General features: G+C 47.0%; 1 protein-coding gene across 2 annotated transcripts in view; it reads left to right on the top strand.

Annotated features, from left to right (window-relative positions):
• Window positions 1–12,393, top strand: part of KARS1 (lysyl-tRNA synthetase 1) — a 273,069-nt gene that overhangs the window by 172,921 nt on the left and 87,755 nt on the right. For both annotated transcript variants that reach the window (XM_069635464.1, XM_069635463.1), the window contains one exon: window positions 6,275–6,360. In XM_069635464.1, the coding sequence (XP_069491565.1) occupies window positions 6,275–6,360 (86 nt within the window). The remainder of the gene's footprint in view (window positions 1–6,274; window positions 6,361–12,393) is intronic.

Raw genomic sequence — 12,393 nt, 5'->3', positions numbered from 1 at the left:
GATGCCTCCGGTGGTAAATCAGGTAAGTCTATGGTGGTAAGAATTATATTTGTTGGTTCCCTCGGCTCACCTTGTGGTTTTCTTTTGCCTCCTAGGTGCCAAAGTTCGGCGAAGAAATGATGGAGGCAGCGCCGACCCAAAGGATGCTGTGAAGACTGGTGAGTATGGCGCTGCAGCTGGAGGTGCGGCGCGTGCAGAAATGATGTTCTTTACAGGTCCGGAGACAAGATGGATCCAGAATCAGGTGTGGAATAGAAATAAGTTTGTTTTCTAACCTTGTCCCTTTCTTTCCTCTTTGTTTTAGGAGCTCCGGATTCGAGGCGGGCCTGGCAGAAGACTGGATGCAGGCTGCAGGCACAGTGAGTGTTATGCTGCTGGATGCAGAATAACGCGAAGCGTGTGTTGCTGGTCGGGTGTGGTTTAAATAGCCTCAAAAGTAGTCCCAGGTAAGCAGTCCCTAGAACCACACCCGAGTAAAAAATAGTCCCTGTAGAAAAATAGTCCCTTTCAGGCTTCATGTTGGATTGGAGTCATTTGCTGCATGGTTTGCCTGAGGTAAGTAATGACTATGAGCCTGGCGCCTAAGGTGCCAGGACTGAACCTAGATAGCCCCTAGCCGGGGCTGCTGAGGTTTTACTAAATGTCTAGATGCCTGCTCCCGGGGTTGATGGGCTTGGTCCGGATGCCTGGGGCAGGCATCATGACAGGTATCCAGGTGGCTTACGAGTTGATTGGTCCTACTAACTCAAAGGAAGAAGTTATCCTTGAAGGGGTTTTTCTGTCGAAATGAAGTTGGCGATTCGGACCTGCAGCAGGGCTCCACCAGGCAAACCGACGGTCCAGTAGTTGCAGCAGCCGTCCTCTTCCAGCTCGTCTTCGGTTCTGTCATTCCAGTGGTCGACTCTGCCTCTCCTTTTAAACAGTTTACTGTCAGCCAACCAATCACGCCAGAGTGCATTTGGGTCACCTAGGAGACTAAGCACATGGAGTTTCAGGCACCTCCCCCGCTTCCTGCCCACCCAGACACTCGTCTTCAGTCCTGAAGCCCACCAAAGGCATAGAAACAGAGGGACTAAACCTGGTTTGGCACGCAGAGACAAACTCGAAGGACCTTTCCAAAAAGAAATGGCAAAAAAAGAAGACCGGGACCTGTTTAAACAAAGGGGGTTTAGGCGCCATCTTGAAAAACATGGCTCCCGCGATTTTTAGCTACTGGTGTTCGCGGTCGGGAAAAGTCATGGTAGTTGGTTGTAAAACCACTGCCACCAGCTATTTCGATAGGGAAGGGTAGTATTTGACTGCTACACACGTTTCTAGACATAGGGGATACTAGGTAACCCCTCCAGCACTCTATTGTAAGATAGTGGGTACTGGGTCTAGGTATTTAAAAAGACTAGTAAAGTCAATTTAACTTTACATTCTCTGGGAAACAGTAGTTTATCCCAGAGAAGGTATTTCAACCTTGGGAGAGCCTAGAAAGGCTTGCCTTGGTTACTGCACTGAGTGTGCTGTGTAACACACATGGAAAGATGCCTATGGAGCTATCTTAAAACACCATAATCAAAGAACACAAGAGTAAAACACACATCATAATACATGAGTGGGGGAAAAAAGGCCCACACTCTCTCCAGGTAAAAAAAAATCAAGTCCTCAAAATCCAGCAAAGTTGCTGGGGGTCTCTCTAAAGTGAAGGGAATTAGCACTTTTATGAGAATGTTCCCTAACAGGAGGCACACAGCAAACTCAAAGTACGTAAAACCCATATACTTTTTATATCTCACAAGCCGTCCAGGTTAGATCTTTCCCAGCTATAAGGAAAACTGAAGTATGACTAATCAAGGACAGTTAGAACCCCAGACTCTAGGGTAGATAGCACAGGGAAAGTAAAACCCAATGTTACACTTTACTGAATGACTCAGTTATTCTAAGTAGGCAACAACCTAATACAGACTTATTCTGGACAGGCTAACAGCAAGTCAGGGAAAGCAAGACCCACTTGGGGGACACTCATACAATTATGTTCAAAGGACTGATCTGGTGATACCAACAGTTGGAGGACACTCATACAATTACCCTGCAGGAATAATCTGGTGAAACAAACACTTACTTTTGGGAAGAGGCACAACCTAATCACAGGAGAGTAATATACCTTCACATCTACTTTCTATTAGACTGGCAAAACAGTTTCTAAGGAAGAAAAGATGTTAACCATACTTTTTAAAAATAGTGCATCACACATCCAAGGTATGTAAGAACTTGTGTAACTGTTCACTCTTAGAATTACAGTTACCAACCAACTCTCTTACAAGTAAGTAACTTTTAAACATGTATTTTCTTTTCTAGGCAAAATGCCCAATCCCTTCAAAGTATTTCCCTTATTCTTGGAGCATGAGTGTTCTCATTGGCAGAAGGGAGGCAGGGGGGTGGGGGGGTCACTAGGATCTAGTGACCAACAGGCGTTGTCAGGATAGGTTCTTAAGTAGCAGAAGTTGACGTTCCTTAGGAAGACTGGGCAAACAGGTGAGTATTTTGCTTTAGAGTTAGAAGACAGTCCAGGGACTTTGCAGAAGACACCCTAGCAGTGGGACTGGGTGCACTGGATGAGAGGCCTCCCCATAACAGGAAATGCACCACAGCTACACAGAAATCCTAACAGACTTAAGGTAAGTACATACCCAAGCCAACACAGTACCTGAGCATTTAAGATTTTGCAGCAGGACTACTTCAGGGTCTGCAGCCAACAACCCGGTCGGTGGATTCCTTGTCGTTGTGACTGAAAACAGGACCTTGGAAGGGACTTTGCAGCCGGGATCTATGAATAAGGCTCTAGGCAAGGTTTCCCTCACGGCTGAATGCGGTTCTGCGGATTTGGCACCTTTTCAAGGAGCACAGAAGAAGACAGAAAATCGCGGTTGAATTCTTATTGTTACAAAGGTCGAGCACTCTGTTCAAGAGAATTTTCGGACTAGATTTGTGTCTCTGGAGATCCACCAGGATGCCCACGAAGTTTCAGCGAGATTCGGAATTCGGAAGACAGTGCACTGCACAGTGGCTTGAGATCCCAGGGTATTGGGGTATTGCAGCAATGCAAGGTCGCAGCAGCGCGTAGGATGGCTGAAAATGCAGGTCGTCTTTAGTCTAGTGGATCTCGCCATGCTCTGGGTCAGTTTCATCATTTGCGGAGTCCCCAGGTCAATTGGAAGGAAGGGCTTACAGCAGGCTCTGGTTACACAGCAGGCTCTCCCGTCACTGGAAATCGTTTCAGCCGCTTTTCTTTCATCATCCTCTTCGGTTTCGGTTCCAGTGGTCGACTACTCTTCAGCTTCCAGGTTTGCAGTATTTAACAGTAACTACAGCACAACCTCTGCATTCTTGCCCTGCATTTTACAACAAGGGGTGGTCTGGTTGTCCAATCAAGACAGCCAGCCCCCGTTGGGACTTGTCCCCATTCAGGCAAGGAGGAACACAAAGGTCTGTGGAGTTTTGGACTCCTCCCTCGCTGCCCTCCCAGACAGACTGGAGCCTGGGCGGGGAGTTCAGGGGACTCCCACCGAAGATGAAAATTACACAAAGGAATTTCCCACCCTGGATGTCAGGGAAAGGAACAAGAAAGTGCAAGAAACACTAAAATGGTGAAAAAAGAAGACTGGGTCCATGTTGGTAAAGTGAGCACCCTTGTGCCTTTACTGCAGCTGTGGAACGGTGCACCAAATTAATACAATGCATCGCTGCCACCAGCCATTGAAGGTAAGCTTGCCCCTGTAACAGAATTGTTACAGTTTTAATGTGAAAGGGGATACATTGTATCTCCCCAGCACTTGACATAAGGTGGAATGTGCTGGCTTCACAGAATAAAATGTAAAAGGGATCCAAAGATCCTTTCTACCCTTGGGAACTGTAGTTTTCTAAAGTCTAGCAAAATAAAGTTAAAAGGGGAGCCCCTAGGGCAACCCAGCAACAACAGGCACTTATTGCCAATATGTTGTTAAAGAGGATAACTTTAAAAAGACACTATGGAGAGTCTGAAAAATGACACCCATGAAAAGAGTAAAATATTCTTTCTGTGAGTGTGGAAAAAGGTTCCAACTCACTGAGGTATTAAGGAAAAATATCCCACTAGTAATCAAAAAGTTCTGGGGTTGACCAGGTCAGGAAGATTTGTTAAAATCTTACTCAACACTGGTAGGTTAAAAGTCTTGCACAATGTTTTTAGAAATGTTTGTAGAAAATATAACACTTGAAGGGCCACAAGCTGGGAGGCTTGTGAGGGGGAAAGCTTTGACAACTCTGCAAGGTAACCAAGACCGGTCTCAATTGAGAGCAAGTAAGGTTACACAACATGAGATAAGTTCCCTTAGACTTTACAGTACCTCTGGTTAGAAGAAATGGCTCCAGCTTGCTTCTGTTCCTGTACAGATCTGTTGTTCCTGAGCCCCAGTCTTGGGGACAAGAGGGAGGTCGTCTGGGGACTCCTGCTCTGCAATGGGAAGGTTGGCGGCAGCAATGAGCAAACTTCAATTCAGCGGTTCTTCAGTGCTTGAGCTCTTTGCGTCTGACAGCAAATGGCAACACTGCAGTTCACGGATACCACTTCAGACTTCCTTCGGGGGTCCAGCACTCTGTTGAGGTGGCTCAGACTTGGTCAATCCTGCTTCAGGGAAGTCCAGAGGATCTTCCTGGCACTCTGGTCCGACTTATAAGCAATGCACACAATCTGGTTTTTCCTCTCCCTGGCACTTCGGTTCCAGCAGCAGTGGAAGTACAGCCAGCTCCGAGAGGATGTCCAGACAGGCTTACATTGGAGGTGATTGGTCCCACCAACTCAAAGGGAGAAGTCGTCCTTGCAGGGGTTCTCTAGTGAAGGCGAAGGCAAATTTTGAGCTACAGCACAGCAGCAGGGCTTCACCGGGAAAACCAACGGTCCAGAAGTTGCAGCAGGCGTCTCTTCCAAGTTCTTCTTCGGATTCCTTCGTCCAGTGGTCGACTGTCTCCCAAGCCAAAAAGCCTTGCCTTTTATGCAACTTGTTCCCATTCATTCCAGCCTAGCTGTCAGTCACCCAGCAGGGTGGCTGTCCTTGCCGACAGCCAGCCGACCAAACACCTATGGGAGCATTCCTGTAACCAAGGGGATTAAGCACAGGGAGTTTCGGGCACCTCCCTCCCTCCCTTCCTGCCCCTTCCAGACATACTGGAGCCAGAGGCAGCTTTCTCTAGTGAATCCCGCCAAAGACCAACCGAACAAAGGGACCTTGGCACGCATAATAAATCTCAAGAAGGACCTTTACAACAAGAAATGGCAAGAAAAGACCGGGCCATTTTGACAAAATGGGCACCCACGGGTGCCTTATTGTGGCTGCAAAGCAGCCCTCGGTAAAAACACACAATGGTAGTAAAAAGTAAACCACTGCCACCAGCCATTAATTGTAGAAAGGGTAACATAAACATGTTATATGAGAAACTAGACAAAGGGGATACTAAGTAAACCCTCTAGCATCCTATGGTTAGATAGTGGGTGCTGGGTCTAGAAAGTTACACAATGTAAGTAAAGTCAATTTCACTTCACTGCTCTTGGAAACCCTTTGGGAAATCTAAGAGACTTCCCTGTGCCACTGCACTGAAGGTTCTGTGACTCAATGTACAGATGATGCCTATGGAGTTTGTCAAACTCCAAAGTTAAAAGAAACAGAGTCTAAATCACAATAAATATATGAGTGAGGAAAAAGGGCTCACTCTCTCCAGGTTAGAAATTAAAAGTCCTGAAGTCCAGCAAAAGAGCTGGGGGTCTCTAAGTGAATTAGCACATTTTTGAGAATTCTCCCTAACAGAATAAATAATAGGGGGAGGGGGGAATTGGTGGTGGGACCCCCCCCCCCACCACCCACCCCCAAATAATCAAACCATTTTTGTAATTTAATTGTTTTTTTGGCAAAAAGTGACGCAAAACAAAACGGGCAGCGAATGAACATAGGACCCTCCTTAATCATTGGAGGCATCATTTGTTCATACTAAACTTGGTGAAATACATGCGCTTAGCCTCTGTGTCTTGCAATTTATCTGCCAGCCATGGTGTACTCTGGAGGTAATTTAAGCTGTGCACTGGTGTTCATTTCATAAGCTACTTGGTCGATATTGTTTTGGAATTTAAATTGGACTATACACCTTTTTTGGAGCACTAGCATCAATTCTTGTCATTTGTAATGATTACCTTTAAATAGAACTCTTCACAAGCACTATGTTATTCCAAATAACATCCAGTCTGTGTTCTGTTTCTCAGCTTGTTGGCGAGTTTCTGGAAGTTACCTGCATTAGCCCAACCTTCATCTGCGATCACCCACAGATCATGAGTCCTCTCGCCAAGTGGTAAGAACTTGTGTAGGCCCTTTTTTTTGTTTGTGCCTAGGCGATGTTTGCTGTGTGATGTTGGAAGCAGTATCTGGGCAGCGATTAATGAAGGACAATGTATAAATGTTAAAGGCTTCCCTCAGACATAAGGGGACTAGGTTGCTGAACCTCATCTTCATGATGTGTAAGTGACATTTTATACTCCAACCATTGTTTTGTGAGCTGTGTTTTTATTATTATTCATTTTTTATTTCCCCTTGATTCTCTTTTCTTGTTTGCTTGTTAAATTTCACAGACCAAGTTGGGGATTTCAGGTAGTCCAGGGTACCATAACAAACTTGGCTAGGGATGGGATCAAGGCGTTTGGGCATTCCCTGTATGCCACATTGGAGGCCAACCTGGCTAGTGGGCGATGGTCCCCAGAAATCTGATTCCCCTTAAGCTAATATGGTGTGTCTCTAGGGATATCATTAAAATATGTAGAAAATTATGGCTACTCCTGTCATTTGATGAGCATCTGCAGAAAAATTCGAATGACAAAAAAAAACGCTGAAGATGCTGACTTCTCTTTATTCAAATGTTTTGACTTTTTTGCAAATTAATAGATGGGGTGTAGGGTAAGGGGATATATTAGGATAGGGGCATGTTTTGAGGTTGAGGGCTGTTAGGCAAAGTTTGTATGCAGTAACCTCTGGGACCACTACACACAACTAGGACTACAGGTGTAAGCAAGATCAACCTTTGGTATAAGTCTGTACCACACAGTTTATGGTAGCGAGCTGAGCAGCCAGGCTTACCTCAAGAGGGAATGTGAGCTTGTAAGGGTGTTACACAAAGGTCTACAATGTCAAGTATTCAGATACACTTATACTTAAGGTTTCTTGGTAAAACACTTCTTAATTTATTACAGAATCATTTATAAAGCATTCACTAAATGGGGCAACCAATACCACACAAAAATGATACTACAATACTGAATAATAAGCAGTTGAGCTCCCTTGAAGTAGGAGCCAAATAGCATTGAAGTAGGAGCAAAAAGGCAGAAGTTAAAACGAATATTACAGTTACTTTAAAACAGTGTAAATAATTTGAGTTCACCAGAGGAGTTGATTCAATGCAATAGGTAGGCCAAAGTCAATGTGCTAGTGTCTTGTATAAGTAAAAACGGTTCGGGTATTTAAAACGGAAAAGTCTTTGCCACGGTTCTTAGAAGTAGTTCACGGAAGAAAGGTTCGTATGTCGGGTCACAAGCTAACTAGGCCTGCAAGTTGCCAAAGTTGCACAAACCTTCGCGGTCGGAGGTAAGTTCTCTCGGTCGGGTTTTCACAGTACCTTATATTGAAGAAAAAGATGCAGCTGAAGACTTCAGTTCCTGGCAGTTCCTGCACATCTCGCTGTTCCTGAGCATCAGTTGTGGGGACCAGAAGGACGACGTCGGGGGACTCCTGCACTGGGACTGGTCAAAAAGCTGGCAAATCTTTAATTCCGGTAGCTGTAGTAAAGCACACAAGTTGGTGTCCTTCTCCCTGGTTTATCCTAACCAGCTCTGAGAATGGTATCCAGGTGACTTACGAGTTGACTGGTCCTACCAACTCAAAGGAAGAAGTTGTCCTTGAAGGGGCTACTCTGTCGAGGTGAACTTGGCGATTCAGACCTGCAGCAGGGCTCCACCGGGCAAACCAACGGTCCAGTAGTTGCAGCAGCCGTCCTCTTCCATCTCGCCTTCGGTTCTTTTGTTCCAGTGGTTGACTCTGCCTTCCAAGCCAAGAGACTTGCCTTTTAAACCGTTTTCTCCCATTCATTCCAGCCTAGCTGCCACTCATCCAGCAGGGTGGCTGTCCTTGCCGGACAGTCGGCCAGCCAATCATGCCAGAGTGCATTTGGGTCTCCTAGGAGACTAAGCACAGGGAGTTTCGAGCACCTCCCTCACTTCCTGCCCACCACAGACACTTGGGTGCCTGGACTTTTGTAGTGCTTAGAAACAGTTAGAAGACATCTTACCTAATTCTAAAGCTCCTTCCCAACTCCATAAAATACATTGATACCCCAATGGCTATCAGAAAGGCCTATTGGTCTACCAATGCAGTAAACCATTCTTATGGCCCTGGTAAGCCACAGCCAAATGACTGCTGTCACTAGCTTAGCCCCTGTAACAAATGTAGGGTGACAATAATCACTCAAAGGCGCCAATGGGGTGTGCAGCACCCATAGCACATAGACCTGTGTGGGACAACCCAGGACCATATTAAGTGAGTGAAAAATTGTTGGATTGGCAGGGGTTCTTTAGTAGAAATCATTCTGACCACCAAACATAGGTCAGTGATCTAAAAAAGGGAAGGGGTGAAAGGTGAAGGGAATGCGAAAAAGGTCCTAGAGAATTCCCAAAAATGAAACATTCTGTCTTACTAGGCTTTCTGAAATGCATACAATTTTGGTTGCTTTGATGTGATTTTTACAGAGCCAGAATCCTATGTGGTTGGCCTGCACCTGCTCAACCTGCAACAGATTATTTTGCCTGATGATGTTCTCAAGATAGTGGGGTAATAATGCCTTTGTTGCATGATCTCAGTGTATGGCTCCCATGTAATGAATGGCCATCTTTCATACTGCCAAGAGACAGTGGAAAGGTAGACTATTCAGAGGGAAATGGGAGTATGTATCCAGGCCACCTAGCTCTTTGGTTATGACAGAATTCTGAGCTCTCAAGATTCTCCTTACTAGGTGAGGCGGACACTAATTTCTGTCTTTTTCCATTTCATGTACTCCTTTAAGACTTAATTCTATATCCTCAAGTAACTACTGTTCTTTAGTATCTCTCAAAACTCTAAAGTCTGAGAGATTGGCAAATGCCACTAGTATCCACCCTTCCCTCTGCTCCTGTGACTTTTCAGTCACATAGACCATCACCTAGTTATGCGGATGTGGTCTACCAATTCTCAAGCATGGGGTCTGGCATGGATTCACATGCTCATGAATATTCCCTGTCGCCAGGCCATGAATGCTCAGTAAAAGGAAAAAACTGTTTCACTTTCACACTGTATTTCTCCTCTAAAGCAATCACTGTACTCTGGGCCATACTGCCCCCAGCCAATGACTGCCCTCTCCCTAAGTCCCTCCTCTGGCAACAATGTTCAGATTTTTACTGCACTTTCAAGTGTTGGGAGTCCTTGAGTTTTGCTCTGAGTTATTCTACCTTTTTTTTGCGCTTTTTTGAGAAAGTCCTATTTTTGTCAAACAGCGTTTGTGCTATTTCTCGCCATCGCCCAGCAGGCAGGGATCTGTTTGTCGCTGAATTTCAGCGCCCCTCAAGTCCACGGATCGTCGAGTTTTGTCAAAGTTTCCAGAAAGCCACTAGGCCTACTCTGCACTCCCGACCATGTCGGAAGAGAAAAAAGAAGTAAGCTCCCTTTTCAAGCTCTGTTCCAAATGCATACTGCGGAACATGTTTGTGGAGGACAAACGCCTTCAGTGCCTCTACTGTCTGTACCCAGACCACAAAGAAGGAGATTGTGAAATCTGCCTCTGTTCTCCAAGAGAAGGATGAAAGATCGTCACAGTAGACTGGCGGTATGGCTCAGCGTCAGAGCCTCTGCCCCATGCCCTAAGCAAGGGGCATGCTTAGCCCAGGACTGGCCAGTCCGAGGAACGGGCTTCTAAATCCTTTGAGGGTGCTCCATCCGTGGGGGCCCAAGACAAGGCCAAGCGCCGCAAGTCAGTTTTCCGTCAGGGTCGCCACGCAAGCGGGTCCCGCGATGAGCAGGGCGCGATCAACCTCAGCATCTGCCTCCATCTCCAGTCATCGATCCAGCTCCTCAGAGGAGGAAATTGCCCAACCCGGCTAAACTGTGGGCGAAGCCTGAGAAGCCTAGGGTGCAGTAGAAGGCGGCCAACCTGCCCAAGAAGGCCCACACGGTGCAAGAGAAGTCGACGTCGACTATTGAGATGGTGGCGGCCACTCACACGAAGGCCAAAGGGGCTGACCCGGTGAAGGCATCCCCGACTGTGCCCAGGCTATCCCTACTGCCGAGGCAGCAGGCCTCAGCTGGGGGGGGGGGGGTGGAAAAGACACCGCAAAAGAGGATGCTGTCGCTAAGCCTGAATCTGACCCCATAGGATGCAAAAGCTGGGTGGCGGTGGGGGGGGGAGTGAGGAGGCCTCGGGACAGGAGGGACGGATGTTTCTTCTTCGGACCAGGAGTCCATACACATGATCCATAGGGACAAGTGCCCACAGTGTCTGAAATCCAGAAGAGGATGCCGCCGTCCCTGGTGGCCCCGGATCAGACTGGTGAAAAAGAGGAAGCGCCATCCAATGCCGCTGCATCAACCTCCACGCCTGCGCCACGTGCCGCCCCCTGCCCCCGAGGGACCTGGACATGGGGACGGAAACGACTATGACATTATCACAGCGGGTGGATCGCCACAGCCGAGGGCATCCCAACCAGATGAGGCAGGATCGTTTCATGCCATGGTCGCCAGAGGGTCTGAGCTCTTCCAGCTGATGCCCGAGAAGACCAAGAAGGAAGGCTTCCTCTACCAGAGGTGCAAGGCCAAAAGGAAGACCATCATGGAGGTGCCCCTACTGGACGACATGTGGAAGGACAGCCTGGCCCTGAATCCGGCCTCTACCCGGCGAATCAGGATAGGCTGTAGAAAAAGTACCGGGTGCCAGAGTCTACACCCAAGTGCCTACGGTCGCAACCGTGGCCGGATTCTGTGGTCGGCAGCTGCGAGGAAAAGATCATCTAACCCCTCGTCATCCTCCGTCCCTCCGGTCAACGAGGGGAAGAAGTTGTATGCCATGGGGAGAAAGGTCATCTACTCCACCGAGGCGGCCAATGCGCTGGCAATCTTGGCCAGGTGTGACCAGGAGCTGTGGTAGAAACTGGCCCCAATTCTGGAGTTCCTGCCTGACAGATGGGAAAAGTGCCTGCCTCTGTCGTCGAGGCTGGCTGAAGGCCACCAATTTCCACCAGAAGGTCCAACAAGGGTACTGGACATGCCCTTCAATGGAGATAACCTTTTCGTGAAGGCAGTCGACAAGTCCTTACAGGTCATCAAGACTGATACGGAGACGACTCGTGCCCTGGGCACTCCAACAGCACTGCTCTTCCTTTTGCACCTCTTGCAGAAAGTGTTGGGCAGAGTTCGTATGCAGTACCCTTTGGGACCACTACACACAACTATCGCAACAGGTGTAAGCCAAACCAACCTTTGGTATAAGTCTGTACTACAATCTTTGGTAGCAGAGGTGAGCAGCCAGGCTTATCTCTAGAGGGAATTTGAGCAGTAATGATGTTACACAGAGTTCTACAATCGCAAGTGTTCAAATAAATGCTTACACTCAAGGTTTCTTGGTTAAACACTTATTGATTTGTTCAACAGTCCGTTATAAAACATTCACTCGAAGGAGGCAGTTAGATATCACACACAAATGTACTTCAATACTATACTCGTTAAGTTTCTGAGGCATTCAGACTGCTTTCAAGGAAGAGCAAAAAGGAATAGGTTCAGAACATAAAAGGATTAAAATTTCTTACAGTGCAGGTACTTTGAATTCACCAGAAGAGTCCATTCAATTCAATAGGCTAGGCCAAAGTCAATGGACTAAAAGTCTTGGATGGGTAAAACACGGTTCTGGTAAGTAAACAGTAAAGTCTCTGTAGAAGTTCTCGGAAGTAGTTTGTAAAAAGAAAAATTATATGTTGGGTCACAAGCTGATTAGGCCTGCTAGTTTCAAAAGTTTCAAGCACTTTCACTGTGAGAGGCAAGTCCTCTCTCGTTTCATAGTACCTTACAAATGAAGAAAAAGATGCAGATGAAGACTTCTGTTCTTGGCAGTTCCTGCAGATCTCGATGTTTCCGAGCCTCAGTCGTGGGGATAAGAGGTGGACGTTGGGGGACTTCCTGCACTGCACTGGGACTGGTCAAAAAGCTGGCAAATCTTCAATTCCGGTAGCTGTAGTAAAGCACACAAACTGGTGTCCCTCTCCCTGGTTATTCGGTTTCCTGCAGCACGCTTGGGGAAAATGCAACCAGCTCCGAGAATAGT

This window comes from Ambystoma mexicanum, chromosome 1q (genome assembly GCF_040938575.1).
Source record: "Ambystoma mexicanum isolate Mex_15411 chromosome 1q, UKY_AmexF1_1, whole genome shotgun sequence".
Taxonomy (NCBI): Eukaryota; Metazoa; Chordata; class Amphibia; order Caudata; family Ambystomatidae; genus Ambystoma; species Ambystoma mexicanum.
Note: the sequence above shows the minus strand (reverse complement) of the source record. Positions and strands in the feature narration are given on the sequence as shown.